This window comes from Labrus mixtus, chromosome 10 (assembly GCF_963584025.1).
Source record: "Labrus mixtus chromosome 10, fLabMix1.1, whole genome shotgun sequence".
NCBI classification, from domain to species: domain Eukaryota; kingdom Metazoa; phylum Chordata; class Actinopteri; order Labriformes; family Labridae; genus Labrus; species Labrus mixtus.
Genome location: NC_083621.1, coordinates 27,054,865 through 27,079,684, shown reverse-complemented (window position 1 = coordinate 27,079,684; position 24,820 = coordinate 27,054,865). Strand labels below are relative to the sequence as shown.

The window sequence follows — 24,820 nt, the reverse complement described above, 5'->3', positions numbered from 1 at the left end:
AGGGATCTGGACAGAGAGGTGAACAGATATCTAGTTCTATCTAGGAGAAATCTAGTTTGTCCTTGCCGTTTCTCATTGATTTTATTTTATTTTTTTACCACTATTCAGTAACGACTTCCGTACGGGAACGATAAAGCTAACGGTTAATGGAGAGAATACTGGGAACAGATACAGAAGAGGGGGGGAAATGAGGCTGTTTCTCAAGGGAGTGATCATGGAGGGGCGATGCGGCAACCCGTCTTCCCTCCCCTCTCGGTCCTTTGGGACTGTTGTTGTTTGCCGTCTCTGTTTGGGTGTTGCTTATGTCCCGGCAGCTGCAAACTAAAAAGCAAGTTCAAGCAGGGTGTGGGAGAGATAAGGTGAGAGACTGTTTTCAAAGAAAGACTTATATAACTGAAGAGGCTGGAGGTGTGATGCCAACAGAAACTCAGATGGAGAACAACCATATGCTCACAGTGGCCATATTGTAATTCTGGGGACGAGTACAGCTCACTGCCTCTCCTGATTATTCTCATCACTGTGTTCTGATTTCACCCCGCCCTCTTCATCTCTCAGAATTAATCAGTGTGGAGGGCCATCAGCCGGTCTGTCACTCTGTCTGTCCATCCGCTTGCCTGTTTGACTGCAGTAACCCCAGATGGGAGGCATGGCCATCGGTGTGGGGCCAGACTGTCCTCTGCAGCTAATTGAAACGTTACGACGAGGAAGAGTCACGGAATCTGCTTGTGTGTGTGATAGCCAATGTGTGTGTGTGAGACTAGGGGTGTGTGTGTGTGTGTGTCAGTCTGTTTTAAGTGGGAACATAATGTTGGTCATCTGCCTGTGTTGTGACTAACTCTGGCGCGCCCCATGCCGCTGAGCTCGAGCACTTAGTGACGCTCGTACAAAAGTCACCTTTATGAATAATTATCAGAAAGCCATTATGTCCGTTCTGCAGCCTCTTGATGTTCCTCAGCGGGAGTGTGTGTCTTTTCATAGTGGAATGTGTGTGTACGTGTGACTCATTGTTTGGCTGGCTTTGAAAGTTTTTTTTTTGTCCCAGCGGGGGGTTCTCAGGGAGAAATGACTTTGCTTAGAGTTCGAAAAGGCAAGAAAGAGGTAAGGATTATCCAGAAGAAGACGTGGTGGGTGGGTGAGGAACGAGAAGAAGCTCAGCATTAAACTGCAGCCAAGACAATAATAATCAAATGCAAACTGACGTGAAGAAAAGAGAATATTGCCTAACCCACTTGGTGGAAATAGTCTGAATACGCTCACACACACACGTCTCTCTATACCTGCCTGTGGGGGTGATTGTAAAAATGAGTTTGCAATACCTTCAAAGGCTTGTAATGCAGCCAGCAATTTCATTTTGACAGACATACTTCTGAAGGTGCAGGTATTTTTCTGCACCACAAAGGAAACTTACTGTGAGCATGTGTGTGTGTGTGTGTGTGTGTGTGTGTGTGTGTGTGTGTGTGTGTGTGTGTGTGTGTGTGTGTGTGTGTGTGTGTGTGTGCGCGTGGACTCAGTGGTGATCAGACTCCCACAGTGCCGTCTCAGCCTTTAAGAACTGCAGGAGACTTGTAGAGGACAAAAAACAGCATGAAAGGAGAGAGAGAGAGAGAAAAAAAAGGAGGTAAGAGAGGAAGGGCAGTGTCAGGGTTCACTTTCCAACCGGGTGTTTGCATTACTTTGTGAATCTAGACTTTTTGACAAGGAGGTCTTTGCAGGATGATTATCAGAGCACTGACACAAATCCTGCTGGTTTAAAATTGCTATTCAGTATGAGAAGCCAGCAGGATCTGAATTTGAATTACTGCAGGTGAGGGACTCATTTTTTAAATGGACACATTGCATTGTTTGCACAAATGGGCATCAATCAAATTGAGCCGTCAGATGGACGCTTTATTAACTGTGTGACAACTTGCAGTCCTGTTTGGAGAACATTTAAACACTGCTAACATTGGGCAGATGTCCTCTTAGTCCATACAAACACACGCAGATGTTGATAATATATACTCAGATGTGCATGTGCGGCAAAGAAGAAGAAAAAGAAAATGAGTCATCCTGATGATGGGCCTGCAATATAGATTCAGACACTTCCATCTACATTCAAAGGCAGAGAAGATGAACACAGGCCATTAGCAGCATCACCACTAGTGTTCCTGCAGGTGGTTGCTCCTCGTGGCTGTGCGTATTCCCCTTTCTGCTTGCTTGATGATGATCCTTTATGACATGGGCAGGCCACAAGGAGCCCCGCAGGTATGTAAGGGGTCACACAGTCTCATTTTGCCATGACATCACAGGCTGCGACCTCCAAGGGGGCGCAACGCTAAAGGCTGGAAGTGTCTTGTTTGATTGAGCAGAGCCAGAGTTTTTTAAAAGACGGGAGATTATGATTTACTACTGAGAACCATTTGCTCTATTTGTTCCGTCATGGAAAGCAACAGATTGTGGTGAACAAACACACAATCTAAGCATCCTTATTTGTAAGCAAACCAAACTCTTATAGATCGAGAAAACATCAGAGTTTATTCTGCCTCGAATAACGAGCATTCCTGCAATTTTTTAATTTTTTAATGAGCAGATTGATTTTCATTATCTTAAATAGGCAGCTAATTGTGTTGAGTGCACAGAGAAGTATAACCAAACTTCCCCACAGATGTTGTTTTTGATTTTCTGACCCTGTAAAAATTTTAACCTTTGAATGTGTTTTTTTTCAAGTGCTCTTATCAGACATTTTTCCAACCAGAGAAACTCTCAGAAACAACTCTGCATTTCACAGAAAAGTCAAAACTCTTGACAAATAAAGACAAGGTAAGGTCATTACTGCAAGTGAAAGCAGAAAGTGTACAAAATACAAAATATGTTACAATATAACATCAAAAAGGAAGGAGCGAAAATGACTTATAATAACAAAATAAGGCATTTACAGAAAGTTTAAGATAAGATCACAAGAAAATAAAAAGCAATTAAATTCAAAGAATGGAGTGAAATTAGATAAGAAATGGCTCAAGAGTACCAACAAGCTTCTCACTTCGTGTAGAAATGAGCTGCTATGAAGATGAAGACTTCCAGAAATTGGTGGAAACCAAAACATAGCCAAACTTAAGTGACTGCTGGACTACTGGAGGGACTAAGTTGTTTTTTTTTACCTAAATTATATTCTTACAAAACTTGCAACCAAAAGAAACGCTAGTAGGCCGGGATTGTAAACACATTGGAAGTTTCAAAGACCAAAACATGTCTTTTGTGTGAATGTAATTTTTTTAAAGATCTGCACTCTGGGCCACAACAACTCATCATCAGTGTCAACACTTTCGATAAACTATTTTTTAGTTAAAGAGTTATTTGTGGTCATGAAAATACGAGAGAGAAAAACTCAGAAGTAGTGTTGCATTATCAGAAGACTGTGGGGAAGGTTGGTTTGGATGGTTTGGCAAACAAAGTGTCTCATTTGACACTTGAGCCCAAGGTTCACATTTCATCTTCAGCCAAGCATGGTGTCTTCTGACCATGTTTTTCTAACCTTTCATACAAAGCTTTAGTCACCCAATCTTAACCCAACCCTAGCTGCAGAGTTGGCAGACCAGAAAATGCTCGTATGAATCATTTCTGGTGATGTTTTAATTTTTTGGAAGGTAGTGACTAACAACCTGCAGTATGATTCCTTGTTATCCAGTTATGACACCAGTAGAGCAGAAGCCAGTCAGAAAACTCCACATCCACAATCCTGCAACTGCATTAACACAGACTCATAGAGTTCTGTTACAAAGTTTTCTTCAAAGTGACCCCTCCTGCTTGGCTGCGAGCAGAGAAGGGGGAAAATCCAATGACGCAGATTATCTGAGATGGATGATATCTGGAGGACAGTTGGGATTATTCTTCTCCAGATTTATGGTGTCTGTGGAGGAGCCTCATTTCTTACTAAGTGATTACGGCTGTAGGGCTCAGCAGGTTGTTCACACATGTGTTTATGTGCACGTGTGCATATTTTTCAGGACACAGTACCCTGAGACGGATGTGCTTTGTGTGTAATAAAGAAGCAGTATAATGAGATGCCCAACTTTCCCTCTTTGAATGATATTTTACATTAAAAATGTAAATTAAAAAGTCCCCCCTCAACACACCCCAAACCCCCTTCTCCTCATCACCATGTCCAAAACAATTTTCTGCATGGCTCCCTTGCGGTAGTGGAATAGCCTGCATGCCTGTGTGTGTGTGTGTGTGTGTGTGTGTGTGTGTGTGTGTGTGTGTGTGTGTGTGTGTGTGTGTGTGTGTGTGTGTGTGTGTGTGTGTGTGTGTGTGTGTGTGTGTGTGTGTGTGTGTGTGTATGTGTGTGTCCGTCCTCGTCTGGACCCTAACTGATTGTGATTGCATTTCCATCGGATTTTCTCCCAGCAAGAAGGAGGGCTGAGTCCAGACGGGGAGATGGGATGAGAGGGGAAAACTCATCTCCCCCTTCCCAGAGACAGTCCTTTCCAGAGTGTGTGGTCAGGCAGACACACACACACACACACTGTGAATGGTGTCCTCTATTACTTGGGGTATTAGCATCACTAATGAGGTGTGAGAGAGGGACAGAGATGGAGCAAGTGGAAAAGGAAAAGGAGGTAGATGAGAGAAACAGAGCCAGAGAGAAAGAGGAGGAACTATCCATCTGAGTGTGAGGCAATCGGTGAGAAAGGTGGAGTGAGAGGGGGACTGAAAGAGTAACAAGTGAGAGTTGGAAAAAGAGGAAGGAAAAGGAAAGACAGGAGGAAATAAAGTTTAAAGATTCTAGATGCTTTTTGCATGAAGGTCGAGTGTTGAGTATGGGACTAGTTAATGTGTGTGTGTGTTGGGGTGTGCATGTGTGTCTGTGTTTGGGATTTCAATTTTACTATCACACACAAACGATGCTTCATATCATGTCTGCTAATCCAGAAGGATTTCTGGATTCATAGAGAGGGATGATAGGATATTCACTCCTGCTAACAAAGGCTTTAATTGATGCTTTCACCCTTCCTACTCATATATATATTTGGTATGTGTATGTGCGATGTTGGTGTGTCTTCTGTGTGTGTGTGCTCAGGTTCAGACTGCCATTTCAGAGGAACTTTTTCCCACTGGACACCTGTTCTGATAACTCAACACTGACAAGCTTATTGTTCCAAGTGCTGCCTACACTATAATTCCACATAAAGCCTGTAATACACAAGTAATGAAACATCCTTCAGCTTTTATCTGTGTGTGTGTGTGTGTGTGTGTGTGTGTGTGTGTGTGTGTGTGTGTGTGTGTGTGTGTGTGTGTGTGTGTGTGTGTGTGTGTGTGTGTGTGTGTGTGTGTGTGTGTGTGTGTGTGTGTTGTTCGGTGATGTGTGTCTGTGTTTTTACCCCAGATAGCATCTTTGCTCTAGATAAACCTATTGTTCTTGCCTCTAACCACCATTATCCTGTTGTTGGGGAAAACTGTTTCCCGGCTTCAGTACAAAACCCTGAGAATTGCTCCTTATCCATCTCCTGTCATGTCGTCTCCCTCCCGCCCTCCCTCCCTTCATCCACTTTTTTATTTCATCCTTTATTCATCTGTTCCCCCCCCCCCCCCTCCTCTCCATCTGGCGCTCCTCTAACTTTTTTTTGTTCTCCCTGCACCTCACTTGTGCAATCACTTTATTTCTTTTCATCCTTCCCCTCTTTCCCTCCTCTTCCTGCCCTCTTTCCTTTTGTCTGTCATAGCTGGATACGGAGCAGTCATTTGCTGCTATAGTCTGTAGCTAGAAGCTCTCTCTCGCCGAGATAGATGCCTGCCTATGAAAGACATTTGTTTCCTTTACTGTCACTGTGCAATAATCAGCCACTCTAACGTAATCAACATATTGCCCTTGCGGTAAATACAGCTGAGCAAGTGGGTCCGTGCACTTTTGTGTGGGCATGTGAGCCCACATGTGTGTATGTGTGTGTAGATGGGAGTTGAGTGAGGGTATGCTTTTGTGTTTGTGTGCATGTGTACCTGCAGTTGTGTGTTTTTTCTCTCTATTTGGCAGAGCATGCAAATGCAGTTTCTCATGCATGCGTGCGCCATGTGACAGAGAGAGATGATTCTTGGTGAAAAAGCAGTTTGTTAACGAATTAGAGTTAATTAGCCAACTTTCAGTTCCCAATGCTGTAATTGGGCCCATTTCTCTCTGTTTCCTCCAGCTGGCGTCTCTCATCCACTGCGGAGAAAGAAGGAGAGAGAGAGAGAGGGAGGAGGGCTAAGTCAGAGGAGCCGGGGGGGGGGGGGGGGGGGGGGAGGAGGGAGATGGGGATGTATTACATGTCTGTAGGGGTCTGTGGAGTGCTAGCAATCCTACCCCCTGGGGCCAAGAACCACTTGCGCTGGGGATCGAGACAGTGAGAAGTATTAACTGGGAGATAATGACGAAAGGAAAGCTGATGGGAATGAAAATGCAAAAGAACGTGCAAGATGAGGGCGGGGAGGAAGTGGAGAGGGGTGAAGCGGGGAGGGAGGGTGGGGTGGGGGGACAAAGTGACAGAAATGTTGAAGGATGAGAGGGGAGGCGGTGAAATCATAAGCCATTACAAAATTGAGGGAACGGGATGCACCGTGGAGCGGGGGGTGTCGAGGGGCGTACAAGCACAGAGCGACTGTTTTTTCAAGTCCAGCTAGTCCAGAAGTTTCTCAAACATCGGTCATGCTCTTCCCAATTTGTCCTTTTTTTTCGCTGCAGCCACCTAATAAACCCCAGAAACGCCACGGAGATATCATTTAAAGCAAACGTTACTGCAGGGTCTGCTTGAGGAAAAACGCAAGATTAGGGGGAAAAAAAAGAAAATTGAGGGATGGCAGAATGGGGGGAGAGGCAGGGGAGTAGTGAAGCGGAGAAGAAGTGATGAAAGAGGGGAACAGGCCCTCTCTTGGTGCTGCAGCATGATGATCAGTAGAGTCTAATGAAGGTGCAGATGTCCCACAGGAGCCCTGCGCTCTCTTCTTGACGACCACTGGGAATGGCAATTAATGCACGGTGTAGAGGGAAGGAAGATGCATACACACACACTGGCTGGCTGGCCCACACATTCTTCAGACACACAATTTACATAAAATGGATTACAACCCCCCTCTTGGCCATTGTCTAAATTCAAACACAGTGCAAACAGTGTACAGTGCATTCAACCATGCTACACTTACCAACAGGTTATATAAAGAAAACGGTTACCAGAGAGCAATATTATGCCCCATTATTCCATTTCTGCACCACAGAGAATACCATACTGCTCAAGTGATTGCCTCAATCGTGCATGTAACCACCCAGAACTCTCAACAACTCAGCCCTCTTTCTCACTCCTCTCCTGTGTTGACCTCTCTATCATGTAAAAGCACCTTGTAACTGATCCCCCTCGTACTGGCCCAGTGCTCTTTATCTTCTTTTTTATGTTTTATTGGAGAATATACAAGGCTATGGTATGAGGGTTTCCTGCACTGCGCATCAGCTGTGTTGCGTGTGAATTCAGAGGAACATTTAGTTTCAAAGGCGATCATCAAGGGAATGCACGGTTATGTAAAGATAAACTGCTGAGGAAGGAGAACGAAGAGGAATGGACAGGGTAAGAGATAAGGACGAGTGTGTGCATAAGTGTTTCTTTACACAGGCATCTATGAGTGAATGAGTGTGATTGTGTGTGTGTGTGTGTGTGTGTGTGTGCTGAGGAAATTTTACAAGCCAAATACGACTAGTCGGCCCTTTTCTGAGATAAAAGCATCGGCCTCTATTCCACTGAGAATGTGGCCTAATGGCACAACAAATAACACATGAGCTTGAGAGAGGAGATGGGGGGTGGGTGTTAGAGGATCTGTGGGTGTATGACGTCAATATCATCCCTGGCATTTACGCAGCAGGGGGTGACTGCTCTGTTCCACCTCAAAATCTTGTATTAGAAGAAAAAGAGACAGGATGAAACTTTCCCCTTTTTTTTCCGTTTGTCCTCTTCTTTATCCAGCGAAATTATCTTGACCTTTGCATATGTCAATTTAAATTGTTCATTCCTTCTCCTCATCTTTCATTCTGCTCACCCCTGTACCTACTTGCTGCCCATTGAATTTTTTTTTTGTCTCAGTATACAATAAGGACCACATGAGGATATTCTCCCATACAGTGCCTGCACCTGCCTTTCTCTATGTACAAAATATGTGCACAAAAATGTTATGGCTGCAAAACCAAGGTTCTGTATTCAGCTCTGGGGCCTTAATGACTGAGAGTTCAGGCTTTCAGATGTAAAATTCCTCAGCTGTAAGAGGAGATTGACTCCTGTTATGTACGTTTGCCAAGGATGTGCAGTTTATCACAAAGGATGGAAAGAAGCTGTGAAACATTTCTTCAAACACACACACACATAAACGCACTGATAGTTTAGTGTCAGAAAGCAGAGGTGCTATCAGTTGTAGTTAAGGAGGAGGGGTCTTAGTTACCTCTAGGTTAATGATCCTCATTAATATGCGCTAATATACCCCAGGTCATGCAGTAATTAAAAATCTCATTCGACACTCTCAGCTTAAACTGACTGACTTGGCTTCGTCCTACAAAGATTAGCATTTATTATTTGTCTCCGAGGTCTGGGTCTGTACTTCATAGTGAGGGGGGTGAGACTAACAGCCTCATGTTGAATATTTGACTGGGCTCTCTTGTCTCCTCCTGTGTGTAGTAAAATCTTCCTGCATCTGCTTGGCTGGGCACAACTGTTTATGAGCTGAATGGATTTTGCAGGTCGTGCCTTGGAGAGTTGCATCACGTTTGCAGGAGAGTGTTTGTGCAAAAAATGGTGCACACAAACAAGCGCTTAGGAAATACACACTCAGGCGTTCACCTACATGCACCGCTGCAGGTGAAGTCCACCAGCGTGGGGACATCCTTATTCCTCTGAGTCAGATGATGTCAGCTGATGCAAGCTGTTATGCTAATTGTAAGGATGCATGATGATTGCGTGTGCTTGCAAAAAAAACTGGATAAGGAAACAGATAGATAGATGGATTTATGCAAACACTTTCAGTCAACCATCACACTAAAGCAACAGATGAGCAAAGTTATGTATGATAATCTGCAATCACTTCACTCCACTCTCCTCTCTGCACACTAAAAAATGCAAACACACCTTGAAAGGGAGGGAGGCTGAAAGATAGCCAGCTAGATTTATGATACATCCATTAAAAGTATAGTGCAAAAATTCACAGCACCTTTCATTCTGTTTGAGCTCACAATCTGCAAGTAATTAACATCTGATTTACTAAGGCAGCAGCTAATAATGCAATCAGTGATGGGGACGGCCTCCTAAACACGTTCTGCGATGTGATGAGGATCTCAGAAGGTGCAGTTCAGCAGGAGGATATGTCTGAGATGCAAAAAAAAAAAACATGTAATTTTTCTAATCCAAAATGTCAATTCCATTAACTTAGCCCACAATTAAACCCAAACTGAGAAAATAAATTGGGCATCTAATAAGATAAAAAATTATAATGATTTTTTTTTTTTTATAGAGAGGGGAGCAGAAGTTTTACAGGAACATCTTTGGGTTGTATTTAAAAGTTTCACAAAAGCAAAGATCCACCAAACTGTGTTTACCTCAACAAAAGGGAGCAATCACCAAAATGTTCATTTTTCAGACCACACTTTGCCCCAACGTTCCTCTTTTTAAAAGAGTCACATGTTTTCTTCATTTATTCTTGGCTGCATCTCTCTTTTTATCCCTGAGATAACTTCTTTTTTTTATTGTCCCTAAACAAACTCGCTGCAGCTGTAGCCTGCTGTGCCCTCATACTTAATTAACTTTTCTTTCCTTTGCCACACAACCAGTGTTGTTTAAAGGTGAGAATCATTCCCGTAACAATGGCTCTCACAGCCTCAAAGAACCTTTTGTAAAAATCCAGTAGAATAAACCAGAGTTGTTGTGTCCCTGTGATTTGTTTGTATTATTTGTGCGAACCCTTTCCAAATTCATGTGCATAAAAGCAAGAGGCACACAAGGTGTACCTCAGATGACAGCCAAACTGTGCCTTCACGCGGCTGTGTCTCTTTGATAAATAACACACACATCTCACAGGCGCAAAGAGCGTCTGAACCGAGGCGCAGGAGGCTCAGTAAATTTGGCCCAGAGTGTGGAGACTGCAGCCTGTTCACCTTGAGAGAGAAGGCAGGACTCAACAGTAAGCTAGTTAGAGGGAATATAATGTGGCTTATTGTCTTTTTCAGCTCTCCATGCCATTTTCTGCAGTTACTATAAATAGCGTCTGCAGAACATCAAAGCGAGGAGACTTTTCTCTCAGCAACAGGCCACTGTACAGTCATTATCCGCTGGCTCTGAATGCATCACCCCTCTCTCAGTGGATCCCGCTGTAGTGGACTCCCCGTACGTGTGTGCATGCATGTGTTTGCTAATCGTCAAAGGAGACACTGCTGACTCAGCCTCACAAGCTCACACACACACACACACATGCAAACGTGCTCCACATAATGTAACATCCCAGAAAAAATAAACCTTATTCAAACTGAGTTTATTCATGAGATTACGATACAACACACTATCTCCCGTTGCACAAGGTCGCAAAACTGGCAGATCTGCGCCAAACAAATCTGGATCTCTTACAATCTCCTCTTTCTTCCAAAGTTCTTCCTCCATCCGTTTTTTTCCCTGTCTCTCTTTCTCTCTCTTTCAAATCTTTTTCTCCTTTCTTCCATTTGTCCTCTTTGTTTTTTTCTGTTTCTTTTTGTGCTTTTTACGGATCTAGATTGTCATAGCAACCACAGCAATTGCCGGGTTGTTTCAGTGAGGCCCTGCTATGTTGAAAAAGGTATTTGTGTAGGCACCTTCCCATGTGTGAAAGTGCGCGCATCCTCACCGTGTTGTGAGTTTATTTTTGTTCTGTGTGTGTCGGCGAGACTCGTTTTGCGCGTCATTCTGTATGCATTTGATTCTTGATGACGGTCGTTTATATTTCAGATGCTTGGGTTATCGTGGGTAATGTGTTTTTTGTGCATGCGCCCCGTCTCCAAAAACTTCATGAAATTGGCCCGATCTTGAAAAGGCAAATGTAACTTGTCTCCTTTGCCAGTGAAAATAAACATATATTCCATCCACCATATTGTGCGCAGGAAATGTGACTCTTACTCGGCAGGTGGTGGATCTATCAGAGTGAAAAATAAGGGTTTCATGAAAAGGTGTACACATTTAATTTTAAGCTTTGATGACTCACATTTAATTGCTAGCAAATTATTCTTTTGTTAACATGTTTTTCTCATCAAAGCCTTTTATTTCAAGAGCTATGAACTAAATTTTTTAACACTACAAGCAGGTAAAAATGTTGAAAAGTCCCCAGATTCCTTCATAGTTCATGTCTGTAACATGTGATCTGCAGTTAACATTTGCTCTCATGTCTCTCAACTTTCTGCAAATCAAGCAGCACTGTGGCAGATTGGAGGAAAAGCTCTCCTCACCATTTCACCCTGCCGTTTTTTTTTTTTCCGCTGCACCATCTAAAAGCTTTCTCCGGTCGAGATAACAAACACAGATATAGCTTTTCCAGATACAATGTAAATCTATGGAGGTCTCTCCAAAGCTGCAAGCTTGCAAGCTGCAGGTTTTCTGTTGTGCTGTTAGTGTCTTCACTAAGTGCCAAGAAACCAAGTGCCAGCACCAGTCATCAAAGACCTTGTCCATATTTCACACTCAACCTTTCGTTCAAGTGAGAAAATATGGCAGCAGCAGTCTAGTTTGGAGCACAAAATCTCCTTCCAATTGTGTGAAACAGGAATTTACCGCAACTAAAAATGATTTTGCCTGGCCCTTGTATTCATTTTATTCATTGTTCCACATTGCACGGTTGCTGTCACTGTATTTTATCATTTGAATAACAAATTTGGAAATAATTAGGTGGCATTTTTTTAAGCTTTAGTATCTTCTCTGTGGCAATAAATTACTTCATTTAGTCTGGTTCTTTGTACTCCATTATTATGGTTTATATATGTTTTTATTTTAGTGCTGATTTATATTTCATTGTTTATTCTGCCCTCATGATTAAAAGTACATCTTTTCCCCTGCTGTCAAATTGATTCACAAATAGACATGCATCATTGAAGAGAAGCAGCAAAAAGCCATATGTATCCTTACAGATTTTGTACATTACTCACACACAAACACATAAACAGATCATTTGCCCTCTGCAGATCTCCTCTTCTCAGCTGTTACAGGGCATGTTCAGAGGTAATGGAAGGCTGAGGGGATAGGTGTCTCTCTGTGCACCTGGGATGGGTGCTGATCTGTGTGTGTGTTTGTGTGTTCTCATGTGCACATGCTTGTGGATGTGTGCGTGTGTTTGCATTTATGTGGAAGGAGGAGGCTATTTATTTTGATTGTTTTCAATGAGGGTCCAATGTGTAGAATCCATAACAATACCATCAATCCACAGCAGCAGCAGCAACATGGATGTAATTTATATGGTAATGCAGGCTCCATGGTTTCCCCAAGTTACGCAGTGGACATTTCTGACAATGGACGGCATGGGTGTGCAGTGGCATCCTAATGTTATATGTACAGCCATGGACACACACACACACACTTTAACTTCTCAACAACAGGAAGGCATGTTTCAATTAGTAGATGCAGATAGGCGCTGTGTGTGAGTGTGTGTGTGGGTCGAAAGGTTGAGTGTACCACTCCATGTCAGCTTGTGTCTGCCCTCATCTCTCCTCCTCGCTGACTAAAAAAAAACAAAAAAAACAGCCACTCGAGGAGAGGAGAGGAGTGAGGAGCGACCTTTTGAACCAGATATTGGAATGACTCAGAGATGATCCGTACGAGTTCCTGCGGCAGGTTTCTTTCATCGCAGCAGTGCCGTACCAACTTACACTGTAGGTGTGATTTAGTCTCCATTGTCATGTAAAATGCTGCAACCATCAAAGCAGTTCTGAATGTTCCCATTCAGATAAGGCTGTCATTCAACTCATCCTCACCTTGCCCTTCTTTTTAAAGTTCTATGCAGATCAGTCTGTATTGGTTCTCAATTATCGCCCATGAATCCACAGAATGTGAAGGTCAAAGCATATTGTTGAGAGGCAACTCATCATCGGAGCGGTTCACTTGGGAACCGCCTCTCAGTCAGTGGGTGCCATCGTCAGCATTAGTGGGGTTTGATTTGTGATTGAAAAGACGGCGGAGGCGAAGGTTCCCAGCCTTTATCTATTCATCTCACTTCACAGGGTACATGTATTTCAAAAAATTCTTACAGAGAGCTCTTTCAAAGATTTCTTTCAAATGATTCCTTTGGTGCACATATACTGTTGAGCTACTGTTGGCTGTCATTTTCCAATGTTGATATTGTAAGTCAATCATCTATGAGCGTATTGTAAGACAGGGTTATTAAATAAAGTGGGTTGGTATCTAGAGGTGAAACGAGATTAGAAAGAGTCAATACACATGTTTGGACATTAGTCTCATTGGCTATTTCCATCAGAAGAGACTTCATTCAGAGTTTAAAGTTATTATTTAACAGATTAGGAAAAGATAAATGTGCAGTGTGTATGCCAATTAGACTCCATCATAATGACTTCATGTACTCAGAGGCCGACAGCAGGGTAGGATACCCCCCTATGGAGTCTAGACCCTGGTGGTGGTGGTGATAGAAGAATGCAGGATGTAATGAGGAGCTGGTTTCTGAGGCTGTATCTGAACTCTGCTGAGCTGGAATGGCAGAATCAGTACGAAATGACAAACTGACTGTGGAAGAGAGAAACAGATTTTAAATTTGACTGCAGCAGGAAGATTGGTTGAGAGAGGTTGAGACAGAAACTGGTTTGTTGATTACTGGTTTCGCCAGAGCAGGGGGACGGAGGAAGTGGTAGAGGGGGAGTGGCTAAATAAAATAATTAAAAATGAATGAGTGGTGAGTAAACTGTACTTCCTGTTTATACTGATGCAGAGCTCCATATCTTCCATTCACATCATAACCAGCCAGTGAGTTAACTTACTTTTAACAGATATTTTGGAGTCTGGACTAATTTGAAAAAAATATGAATATATTATTTAACAAAAAAAATTAATCCTACATTTTCACTTGAAAACTTTGTCAAATGATTTAGAGTCAAATAAAACTGTAAACTAACAGAAAAGTCTCAATTGCCTTTGAATTTTTCACTGAATAAATTGTTAAATTAATTTACTTCAATGGTGTATAACTTTTTGAACTAGTAAGCAATAATAATATTTCAGGAGTTGAAATGATTACCCGAACAGAATGCTAAACACTTTCGACAGCTAGCTTAAATAATGGATAACGGTCACCAGAGTTAGCTTAAAGTAAACAGCTGAAATATGTAGGCCCAGTTGAAAGTAATGTGCAGTCTTCTGAAATGGTGAGCTAACACATTCAGTAAAACGTTTATTAGGTTGGCTAACGTCATAGATAAAATAGCAAGCTCAAAATGTAAATGTAAAATTATTGTTAGCTAAAGTAATCGGTTAGCATTTGAAAGAGTTGGGCCTTGCAAAAAAATAAATAAAAAGAGGGCTAAAATAGATGCTAAAAAATTTAATAATCATCTTAAAGTGAGAAATATATGATTTGTATGTTGTTTAAAGTGGTGGAAATTATAATTTAAAGTATTAAATGGGTAAATGTAAAAAAAAGGGAAACATGGTGAAATAGTTAGCTTCAAGTAAGGGGAGAAGTGTAGAAATGTGTGCTTAATGGAATAGATTCATGACTGAAAAATAATTCTGCGGTGTTAAAAATGTATTGTAAATATCAGTTTTTATTTCATTAAAATGTTAAAACACATCCAGCCTGGATCGATGCTTTTTGTGGTTCTGCAGGTGTATTGATTGACATACTTGGGTTGTTCCTATAACAAACAGGGTGTGCTACTTTAGAAACAATCCAAAGGTATTTTCAGCAAGAATCTGTAAGTACTTCATAGAGGGAGTCTGACTCATAATCCTGGAAGGAATATAGAACCTGAAAGTGAACAATGCTATGATGTAGAACAAAACAGTGTGACGCTGTGAGTGAGGATAGCATCTTTCTCCCGGCCGGAAGGCGTCCTCAACCTCCGCTGAAGGCTGTTTGTGTGCTGTGTGTCTGTGGAGGATCTGCCTGTTTGGGAAGTGGGCCTCCATATAGTTTTGGATTGATAGAGTGATGCAGGCGTGATGAAAGAGAGAAACAGAGTGCGAGCAAAGGAGAGCTGCGGGCCAGAGAAGAACCCAGACACTCTGTTACACATCAAAGAAAGAGCCGGTGATACAATCATCTCTTTGGGCGATGACAGCCCAACTTTATTAATTAAAACACGTCTGTTGAATCATCCTCTCATCTCCGCCGTCCCTCTCTACTCATTTTATCACTCGTCTTCTGCGGTGGCACTGATTGCGAGAGGAAAGAAAAATAGGGGGAGGGATGTAGGATAACACATTCTAGGTATCAAGCGGGCGAAATTCAAAACATTCCTCGATAGGCTGTGACATCCATTTGTTGCTCGCACATGCTGACAACAACAGGTGTGCGTCTTGCCACAGTCGAGCTTAATTTGAAAAAAAAAAGATATATTGGAATGAATGAGAGGAAAGAGGAGGCAAGGATTTGAGAAATAAGGGGGAGGGAAAGGGGAAACAGGAAGAGAGATTAGATGGAAGAGACAGTCTGCACTGTATAGATAAATAGAGAAAAGGGCCCATTGTGTCAGCAGCTGTCATCACTAAATAGCCCTCAGATCACTGTCAAACACTATAGCTCACTCGCACACACACACACACACATACTGTATATGTGCATACTCACACACGCACACACTGACTGACAGCTCCCCCTCAGTCCAACATCTGTGCTGACAGCAGCCATGGTAATGAGTCTCTGCATGTGCCAGCATGGGTGTGTCGTTTTCTTTTTCCTCCTTCTTCCTCCAAGTCCCGCTCATTCACGTCTCCCTTATCTTGTTGTCGTCCCCCCCCCCCCCCCCCCCTCCTTTCCTCGCCGTTATTTCCCATCATCTTAATAGAAGATCTTGCTGATCGACTCACCAGCATGAGCAACATGTGTAGCGACTAAATGAGAACGACACCAAGTGTAAAGTTGTGTAGTAGGTCGATGAGTTTTTTTTTTTTCGCTATCCAGGTGCGCTGTATTTCACGTTGAGGTGTGGAGAAGGGGGGGGGGGGGTGAAAGAAGGGAGAGATGAAGCGATGATGAATGGCTCTCGTTAGAGGGGTAATTTGTCTCTCCTTGTCTGACTGGGCTCCAGCTGTCGCTCCATCCCTCGCTCCAATCCACTCTCCTCGGCCTACCACTCCTCACCTCAGCCAGATGGGTGGACGGATGGACGGAGCGGGCGAGGGAGGGAGAGAGAGAGAGAGACAGAAATAGAGACAAGGACGAGTGGAAGAGAAGTTACTAAACTGTCAGCAAGCGGAATTATGCTTGATGTATAATACCATTTCATGGTAAAGAATGGATTACACAAAGATCATATGGAGACAATTCAATAGAGATTATATACAATAAGACAACAGGCATGTATGACTCATACGAGCGAGTCCTGGTGCTCACACAATACGCCAATGATGATAGCGTTTCTTTTTGCATTGTTAGACATCATCAAGGGACTCTGCTAATGCCTTCAAGACAATGCCACAGTGTTAAGATGACTACTTTTTTTCCCCCCATGATACACTTATTTTTCACACTAATCAACACTTTTTTTGCGAGAGAAGCGTGGATTCAGCGAGCGAGAGACGGGCACAGGGAGAAGGACTGAGAGATGTGTACAGATGGCCGGGCGGGCGGCACACAAAAAGTCGTCAAGAGAACCACATGAACTCTTTGCTAAGTCTTTGTTCTAATAACACAAAGCAATTTCCACTGACCTTTCTGGAAATGTAGCGGACAGAAATGACTGAGTTAAGGATGCCCCACAGCATAATTGCTAAGGAGATTAAAGTTCCCTTAATTGCTTTTGGCCAACTAGTGCAATTTTTCCTTTTTTGTAATTAAAGTGATTTAAAATATTAATATCCACACTCACATGCACATACACATAACCTTCTGTGCAGGAGCTCACACACACACAAATTGCGCAATAAAAGCATGCAACAGCGATAAAACAATCTTTAAGTTGTGCAGCCCCACACACACACACACTCTCACGCTCACACACACTCTCTAATTTGCGTACATATTTCCTCCCCTGTTGTAACCAATAGCCTCATTATAGGTCCGGTGAAATATGCAAATAGCTCGATCCCTCCTCGCCATCAATTGAAGTGAGTGATCGATTCATTTAGATCAATCGCTTTCTTTCTTGTCCCCCCCCCCCCGAGTGTCCGTGGCCTATTCCCTCTGAACCTCTTCATTTATTTTTCTCATGTCCTCCATCTTCCTCTGCTCCGTCCCCTCTTATTGCCTCCTCCCCTCCTAATTATCCTCCTCTATTGCTTTCCTCCCCGTTTTTTTATTTTATTTCATCGGCAATAAGTTTTGTCAGCTCATATCTTCTCGTCTGTCCTGTTTTCCCCGTTCTCTCTCTCTTTCTCTCTCTCTCTCTCTCTCTCTCTACATTCCCCCAGTCACCCCTTGTGACCTCGTCCTCTCTTCCCCCTCGCTCCATCCTTCTCTCTCCCACCATCTCTCACTGCCGCTCTCCTTTCCTCCCCTTGTGGGTAACAGTGTTTGCTTTGCCATTGTTTATCCATTTTTCTCTGTTTGCGCTGATGAGATTGACCGGACACAAACAAACACACACACACACACACACACACACACACACACACACACACATACACACGCACACATACGCACACATACACACGCACACATACGCACACATACATACCTAAACAGAAGACAAGTCTAGCATTTCTCTGGGGTGTAGTTAACGTGGGGCTGTAGATCGATTCTAGCTCTGGTTTCCATGACGCAAAGCTCTAAGCTGGAGCAGATTGGACAGCAGGACAGAGGCATCACTCTGCCTCCTTTTCTATCAAATATATCTCTATAATGCCACAGCGGCACTTAGACTCAAAAGTGTATCTTCTGTGATTAATGGGCTCCATTTCTAGGCAGCATAGATGGGCAAGTTCGCCAACAACTATGTCCAAGCACTTTGTTTCCTAAATGATCTCTACGTTCATCCTCCCCACCCCCCCACCCCCTCCCTCGCCCTGCAGGTTTCCCTGATGCAAGCAATATTGCACAGTACGGATAAAAAGCGTCCCATCTATCACGGCCTTCACACATTTTGATTCCTATCAATACTTTGTGATGGGAAGGTGAATGCTGTCAAATTACAATCACAGCACATCTGTATTCTGAAGGATGTCAGGAAGAAAAAGTCTGATGATAAATGTTCTGCTATCTCGCCTTTTTTTCCCCTCAAGGTCTCACAAGCTCTTCTTCCTTTTGTTGTCCTCTCTTCAGTCTCTTTTTTGTTCTGGAAAAAAAAAAAGGTTGAAAGAAGCAATTTACTGTAAGACTTTTCATTGCTACTTTTTAAGTATAGAGAGGCGACAGCGAGAACGGGTGAAGTTTGCTCAACTAAGGCCGAATTCCTTTCTTTCCCCCCGCCCTCTTACATTTTTACTTTGGAATTTGAAGGACACGGCATCACACACACAAAAAAAAAGAAAACAATGTTTATTTGTAAAGCTGTGTAAAAAGAACACAGTGTGGGTGCCTCAGGCCATCATTTAAAATGTCGAATCAGGAGGAAATAAGTGATTATCCGCGTGTCAAAGTGTCTTTTTGGTCGACTTTCTAATTAGTAGTTATAATAACCTGAGTCCTTCGGTGGATTGGCTGGACTCCGTGGCCTCATTCTTACCATATTGTTGATTGATTGAGCTGCAAATATGGCAGACATAATTATTCTATATTTTGAGCCGTCTCCAAATAGAAATTATTAGATTTGTCTTTGTCCTTGATTCCAAACCTTTGGAGAGTCGGATGAATTCTCTCCATCCCTCTTTTCTCTCTCTCTCTCTCTCTGGTGGATGGGACAGCCTGATTGTGTCCACGCGTCCCATGGCTCACACTATTTAAAGACTTGGCTGTTCACTTTCTTTTGTCTTACCCATGTAGAGGACAATCGTACAATGGGTACAATGTTACAATGTAGGTCCTCAAGAAATTCTTATCCCACCGTTTCATTGACAAGACAATGTTAGTTTTAAAGGAAACATATCTTGTTCTTCCTGCGCCAAAATCTGCAGTCCAATACAATCAGGATCCGGCTTAGTCCGGTGCTTTATTTGGTCGGACAGGCTTATAGCATCATATGATTCAAATGTTTTGATAGAAAGGGCTGTTGATACATTGATACGTTCACAGACCTTTCTCTGATAAATCTTACATTTTGTTTTAGAGTTTAATTTTTTCTGTCACTTGTGGTTTTTATAACCATAATTTGGAAAAAGTGGCGTAGATCCGCTCTAATATTTGTGTTAACAGTAAAGTACGACAGATAAATGATGGTAGCTCAGTGCTGGATTTTCTTTTCCTTTTCAGTGGTATGAACTGTATAAAAAAAACTCCCTACATTTTTTTAAACATTTAAAAGCGTCTGAATGAATAGAATGTTAAAATTAAGCTAAAATGACTTCATTTTTCCGACTTAAGGTTACATGCAAGCGGTGAATGCCAGTAATGTTTTTACAGGTTCTGGGGCTTTTTTTTTGAGCGAACCTTTCTCTACTCGTCTTCATTCTCAGAAAGCTTGTGTTTGTATTGAAGCAACATGTACCAGAGGTCTGTTCCAACCAGGAGAAGTGATTAACCTCCAGTGGAGCACACTTTTTACATCAATCCACGGTCAAATTTTTTGTGTGCGAGTTAACCCAAATTATAAAAGGTAAAGACACTTTCGTACACCGTGCAGACACTTTTTTTAAATTTCATGTTACAGTACCAATCTGAGATTTATGCACCACTTGTGTCTATTTTCTACTCAACACAACAAACGAACATCTGAGACATTTTCCACACAAACACTTTGCCCCAGTTACTCTAGAAGTTGCTGTCAACGGTTTTCACAGCAACTATTTTAGATTTTGAGATATTAAACTGTTGATATTTTTATTCTTCCCTGATGTATTGGGAAGTAGGCTGAAATTTCAGAGACAATTATCTTTGGAGCTGGAAAAATAAAAACAAAACTATCTGCATGGTTATTTTTTTTAAATGGACCATATAAGGATGAGACCTCAGAAGTTACTTTATCATTGAACCTGCGTTGGAACAGGCCCCTGTATCACTATCAGTCATTGCCATCTGTTTTGTCTAACACCCCCCTCTCCCCTCCTCCCCCCCTTCTTTCTCTCCCTCCATCCTCCAGGTCGCCCACTCCCTCCAACCTCCTCCTCCTCACTGCTCCCTCCGTCCCTTCCATCCTCCTCGTCCGTCATCCACCACCCCTCCCCTGGCCCGTCTCCTCCGATCAGGGAATGCCAGGTGCCCCTGCTGGAGAAAAACTCCAACCACTCTCACCTGGAGCCCCACCCCGAGGACTCATACATGCTCCGTGCTCAACCCTCCTCAGCGGGTAAGAGAGCTCTCCATTCATCCACCCCCTTTAATTCCTTCCATTCCTGCATCAGTCAGTAATCCATCACCTGGTCTCTGCATTACGTCATCATGTGTCCACTTCCTGATCTGATTTGGTCTTTGCTCAGTAAAATGTCAAGCCGTCCGCTTTGATTTAATGTCACATCTCGTTCTTTGAGCCATTTATTTTCTGCATTCTTCCAACTCAGCATTTTTATCCAGGATGTAAAATAACAATTGTTTACATTATGAAGGATCAAAAATTAAACTTAGAGGTATTAGGCAGATATAAACAGTCAGTTTGGGAAGTTGTGGTTTAAAAGGAGGAGAAATTAAACTCTTAAATGTAACTCTGTGTTTTGTGTATGTATGTTCTTTGGTGGGAATTGTCTGTTTGGACAATAACGGTGCTGTGAAAAAGAAATTCCCCATCAAGACAATAAAGTCTAAAGTCAAAATTTGTGACTCTTAGGCAGAAAATTCTGTCAGCACAATCGAAACGTAACATAAATACAAATCTCCCTCTGTTCTTAATCTTGATTTTTTTTTTCTTACTCACATAAAAAAAGTCACATTTTGAGCTGCCGATTGATAATCTGTTAATGGTTTACATCTAAAGCCTCCCACCTTTGTCATCTTTCGCATGACAACAATGATGCAAGTAAGAGCAACCACTGCACTCTGCAGATAACAGATAGGTTGCCACTGAGTAGGTGTGTTTGTACTTATTTTCCATATGACATTAATAATCCACTGGAAAGTGAAAGGTAAGGGGATGATGAATTTTAAGTGCCGGCAGGAGGATCACTGTGGCAGAGACACACTAGTTAGTTTCCCCGACTCTGAGCTCTCTCTTTCATCATTGGTGTCTCTCTCTCCGGCTGTTACAGTGTGCTTATATCAGCACCTCACATCCATTCCTCTCGCCCATATCTGCAGTGATGAGTCTGTTCATCAGCATACACATTTATTCTCAACAATTAGCTACTTTGGGCCAACTCTGCCTGCCTTTCCTTCCCTCTCTGCCTCTATTTCCCGCTCTTCCCCTCGTTTCTCCGTTCCTCTGTGCATCTGCACTTGTAATCAGCAGATATATTTAGCAGAGGCCTGATGGGAGGGAAGGGGGTGGGCAGAGAAGTCCTAATGTGATTTTTGGTGGAATACAATCTATTGTTAATGGCGTTAGGCTCTCCTTTGATCCAGTATAAATCTTCATTAGGGAAGGCCCGGGTCCCAGGTTCAAGAGCAACGTGATTAGGAGGCTTTTAAAATGACGTTACATCAGCCTTCTAATTGGTTTACTGTTTGCTGGGGCAACATCAATCATTAGCCCAGTAACCGCACAGCAAATAAATTCACTCTGCCACTGACACCCTAATGGCAGACACTGGCAAAGAGGGAGAGTGAGGCTCGCAGGCACACTCTCTCTTCCTCTCATTCTTGTTCGCATACACCCACACTTTCTGTTCTGGGGCTTCTTTCAGTCTCTGCTGAGCGTGAACACACAGACAGCGAGCAAAGAGACAAAGAAAGCAAAAAAAAAAAAAAAAACGACAGACGCAGGAAAAAGAGGCACAAAGAGGCAAATGGGAGCAGAGATAGAGAAAGCCAAACTTTGACTTTTGAAGTTGTTTAATGAGACATCTTGCATAAAACAAAATCAAAGTACAGAAAGAAAGAAAATATTAAATCCAATGCGCACCAGTAAAAATAGATGGAGAAAGCGACTGAAGGGGGGTATGAGACCTAAAGACATAGGGAGTTAAAGCGAAAAAGGAGGGATGTGAACGACATGTGATAAGCTGATGAGAGCTTAGAGGGTGAAAAAGAGATATTTGGATGAAGGGAGAACAACATTGGGATGAAATTGCAAATTGCCATATTTCCCAGCCAGGACTGCTGAACTAATGGGTGCAGAGAGAGTCCTTGGCTTTGGGCGTCCATTAAAATCGACCTAAATGAGTTTAGAGTGGCGGTCTGGCACTGCATAAACACACCCTGGCATGAAGGAAGACACAGGAAGGAAATAAAACACCTTTAACCCTGCACTGTTTATGCATGTGCTGTGAGTGTATGCCTGTCTGTGTGTGTGCTGTTTGTGTGGTCCTGTAGAGAATGGACGCTGGGCAGGAAATGAGCCTTACCAAGCCAGGCAGAAACTGACCACAGCGAGATAATCCTCAGGAAGCTGCATGCTGCTTATATGCGTGTGTGTGTGTGTGTGTGTGTGTGTGTGTGTGTGTGTGTGTGTGTGTGTGTGTGTGTGTGTGTGTGTGTGTGTGTGTGTGTGTGTGTGTGTGTTTGTTTGTTTGCATGCTTGTGTTTGCGTTCCTGTAAAGTAGTCCACCATTACCTAAGCTAACAGGTGGACAGACATGACTTGTGTTCCTAGTGAAGCGTGACAGGTGAATGGGAACGGAACGCCGTTGCCGAGGATTGGCTGGGAATTGGGTCTGCGAATGTTTATATGGGAATACTGTCTGGCTCGGAGCACCTGTCTGGGAACGCTCCCCCAGAAAACACAGGGGGGGGGGGGGGGGGGAGCGGAGACGGCCAAACGGAGCGTGGCGGATCACTCCTGGAAAGAGCTAGCGTTAGCGCTGTCTCTGGCCATTCATTATGCATAGGGAATGCTAAGCTATTTTTAGCCCAGGCGTCATCTAAAGAGGGCTAGCTATCTGCTGCCCCGAGAAGCCACCTCAAGTCACTGCCGGAGCCATGAATGTTTAATGGCTTTGTTGAAACAAATCTACAGAAACAATGGCACAACAAAGAGGCGTCCCCTTCATCTGCTCTAATGTTATTCTCCCTAATGGTGCTTATGTAAGGCTGACATTTGCGTAACAGTGGGATGTTTTGCATGGAGTGTGTGTGTGTGCATGTGGATTAAATGCACACAATCGTTTCTGCTCTTAGAGAATGTTTGTTTTTAGGTTGAATTTGATGACGCAGATTATTACCTCCTAATTAGACAGAGTTGAAGAGGCGTTGTGTGTGTGTGTGTGCAAAATGTATGTCTTTAAGTTTGTCTTTCTCTCTTTGGTGCCTGTATGTGTCTGTGTGTACGTTTGAGTTCAATAAAAAGTGTTTGTGCAAATTAAGCCCCTTTTGTCAGCACATGCGTGTTTGTATACGTTTCACCTCGAGCTCTCCTTCCATTGTGCTCAGCCTCCGAGCAATGAGAAGAATGACAAACGAGGGGCATGTGACATTCTGAGGCAGAGGACATAAGAAGCTGCTGCACATGGGAATATACTGCCTTAGACACAGGGAGCATAGCAATTAGCATGGAGAGAAGGTGCATGAAAAAACAATGGAGGGTGGTGATTATAAAAAAAGAAAAACGGGATAAGAAGCAGTGGATTAAGGGGTATGGAATAAAGAGATGGAGAGAGAGAGAGAGAAGGACAGAGGGAGGAGAGGAAGCGAGACGTGGGATCTGAGCCCTGCGATGATCTCTTTTTAACTGCTGAATGGGCATTTCTCTCCTATACACACATTCACACACTCACACACACACACACACACACACACACACACACACACACACACACACACACACACACACACACACACACACATAGATGCACATCCTGCCCTGCGACTTTTCTCTGTTAACCACAGAAAATGTCAATAAACAGTTTGCCCATCCAAGGCAGCAAAACAAACTGCCCTGGTGGGTTTCCTGCTGTCGGCCACATAGACTCACATGTGCACACACAGCTAGCGTTTTACAATATAGAGCAAGCCCCTGCCTCTCACTGATGTATCTGTTTGTTGTGTGTGTGTGTGTGTGTGTGTACACTATGTGAGGCAGGTAAGCAGACCGGGCTAATGCTCCTCTGCTGAATGCAGCTCATTTGAATTGGCCAGCATAATGAACTTCCAGGATTTAGCCTGAGCCAAAAACCCAGCAGCTCACAGTCATAACGTCCCCTCTCTCCAGTCACACGGGGGACTCTGGACGGAGTAAAGTGGGTCAGCAGTCAGAAAGGCTCTGTGACTGTGGAAAACAGAAAGATCTTTTCATGATCACTGTTTACTCACACTTGCGAGTAAAAAGAGTCAGGAAATAAAGGAGCAAAAGATAAAGTGGAATAAAATGTGATCTGCCTGGCTGCTCCCTAATTGCTCTATTTGGTTGCTGCATGTTTTGTCTTTTATCAGCCTGTGTTCCCGGTAAAAACGGTTGTACCTATTAGCCTACCTGCATGTTGTGCTTTAGCAGCCGGACAATTCATCTGCCCCTCTCTTAATTTAGTGGATGCATTTGCCTCCGGCCTAC

General features: G+C 43.1%; 1 protein-coding gene across 3 annotated transcripts in view; it reads left to right on the top strand.

Moving 5' to 3' along the window:
* Positions 1-24,820, top strand: part of tenm2a (teneurin transmembrane protein 2a) — a 112,852-nt gene that overhangs the window by 24,247 nt on the left and 63,785 nt on the right. For 2 of the 3 annotated variants that reach the window (XM_061048952.1, XM_061048951.1), the window contains exon 2: positions 20,327-20,533. The exons of the other annotated variant lie outside the window; for it this stretch is intronic. In XM_061048952.1, coding sequence (XP_060904935.1) covers positions 20,327-20,533 — 207 coding nt within the window. The remainder of the gene's footprint in view (positions 1-20,326; positions 20,534-24,820) is intronic. 3 annotated transcript variants of the gene reach the window in all.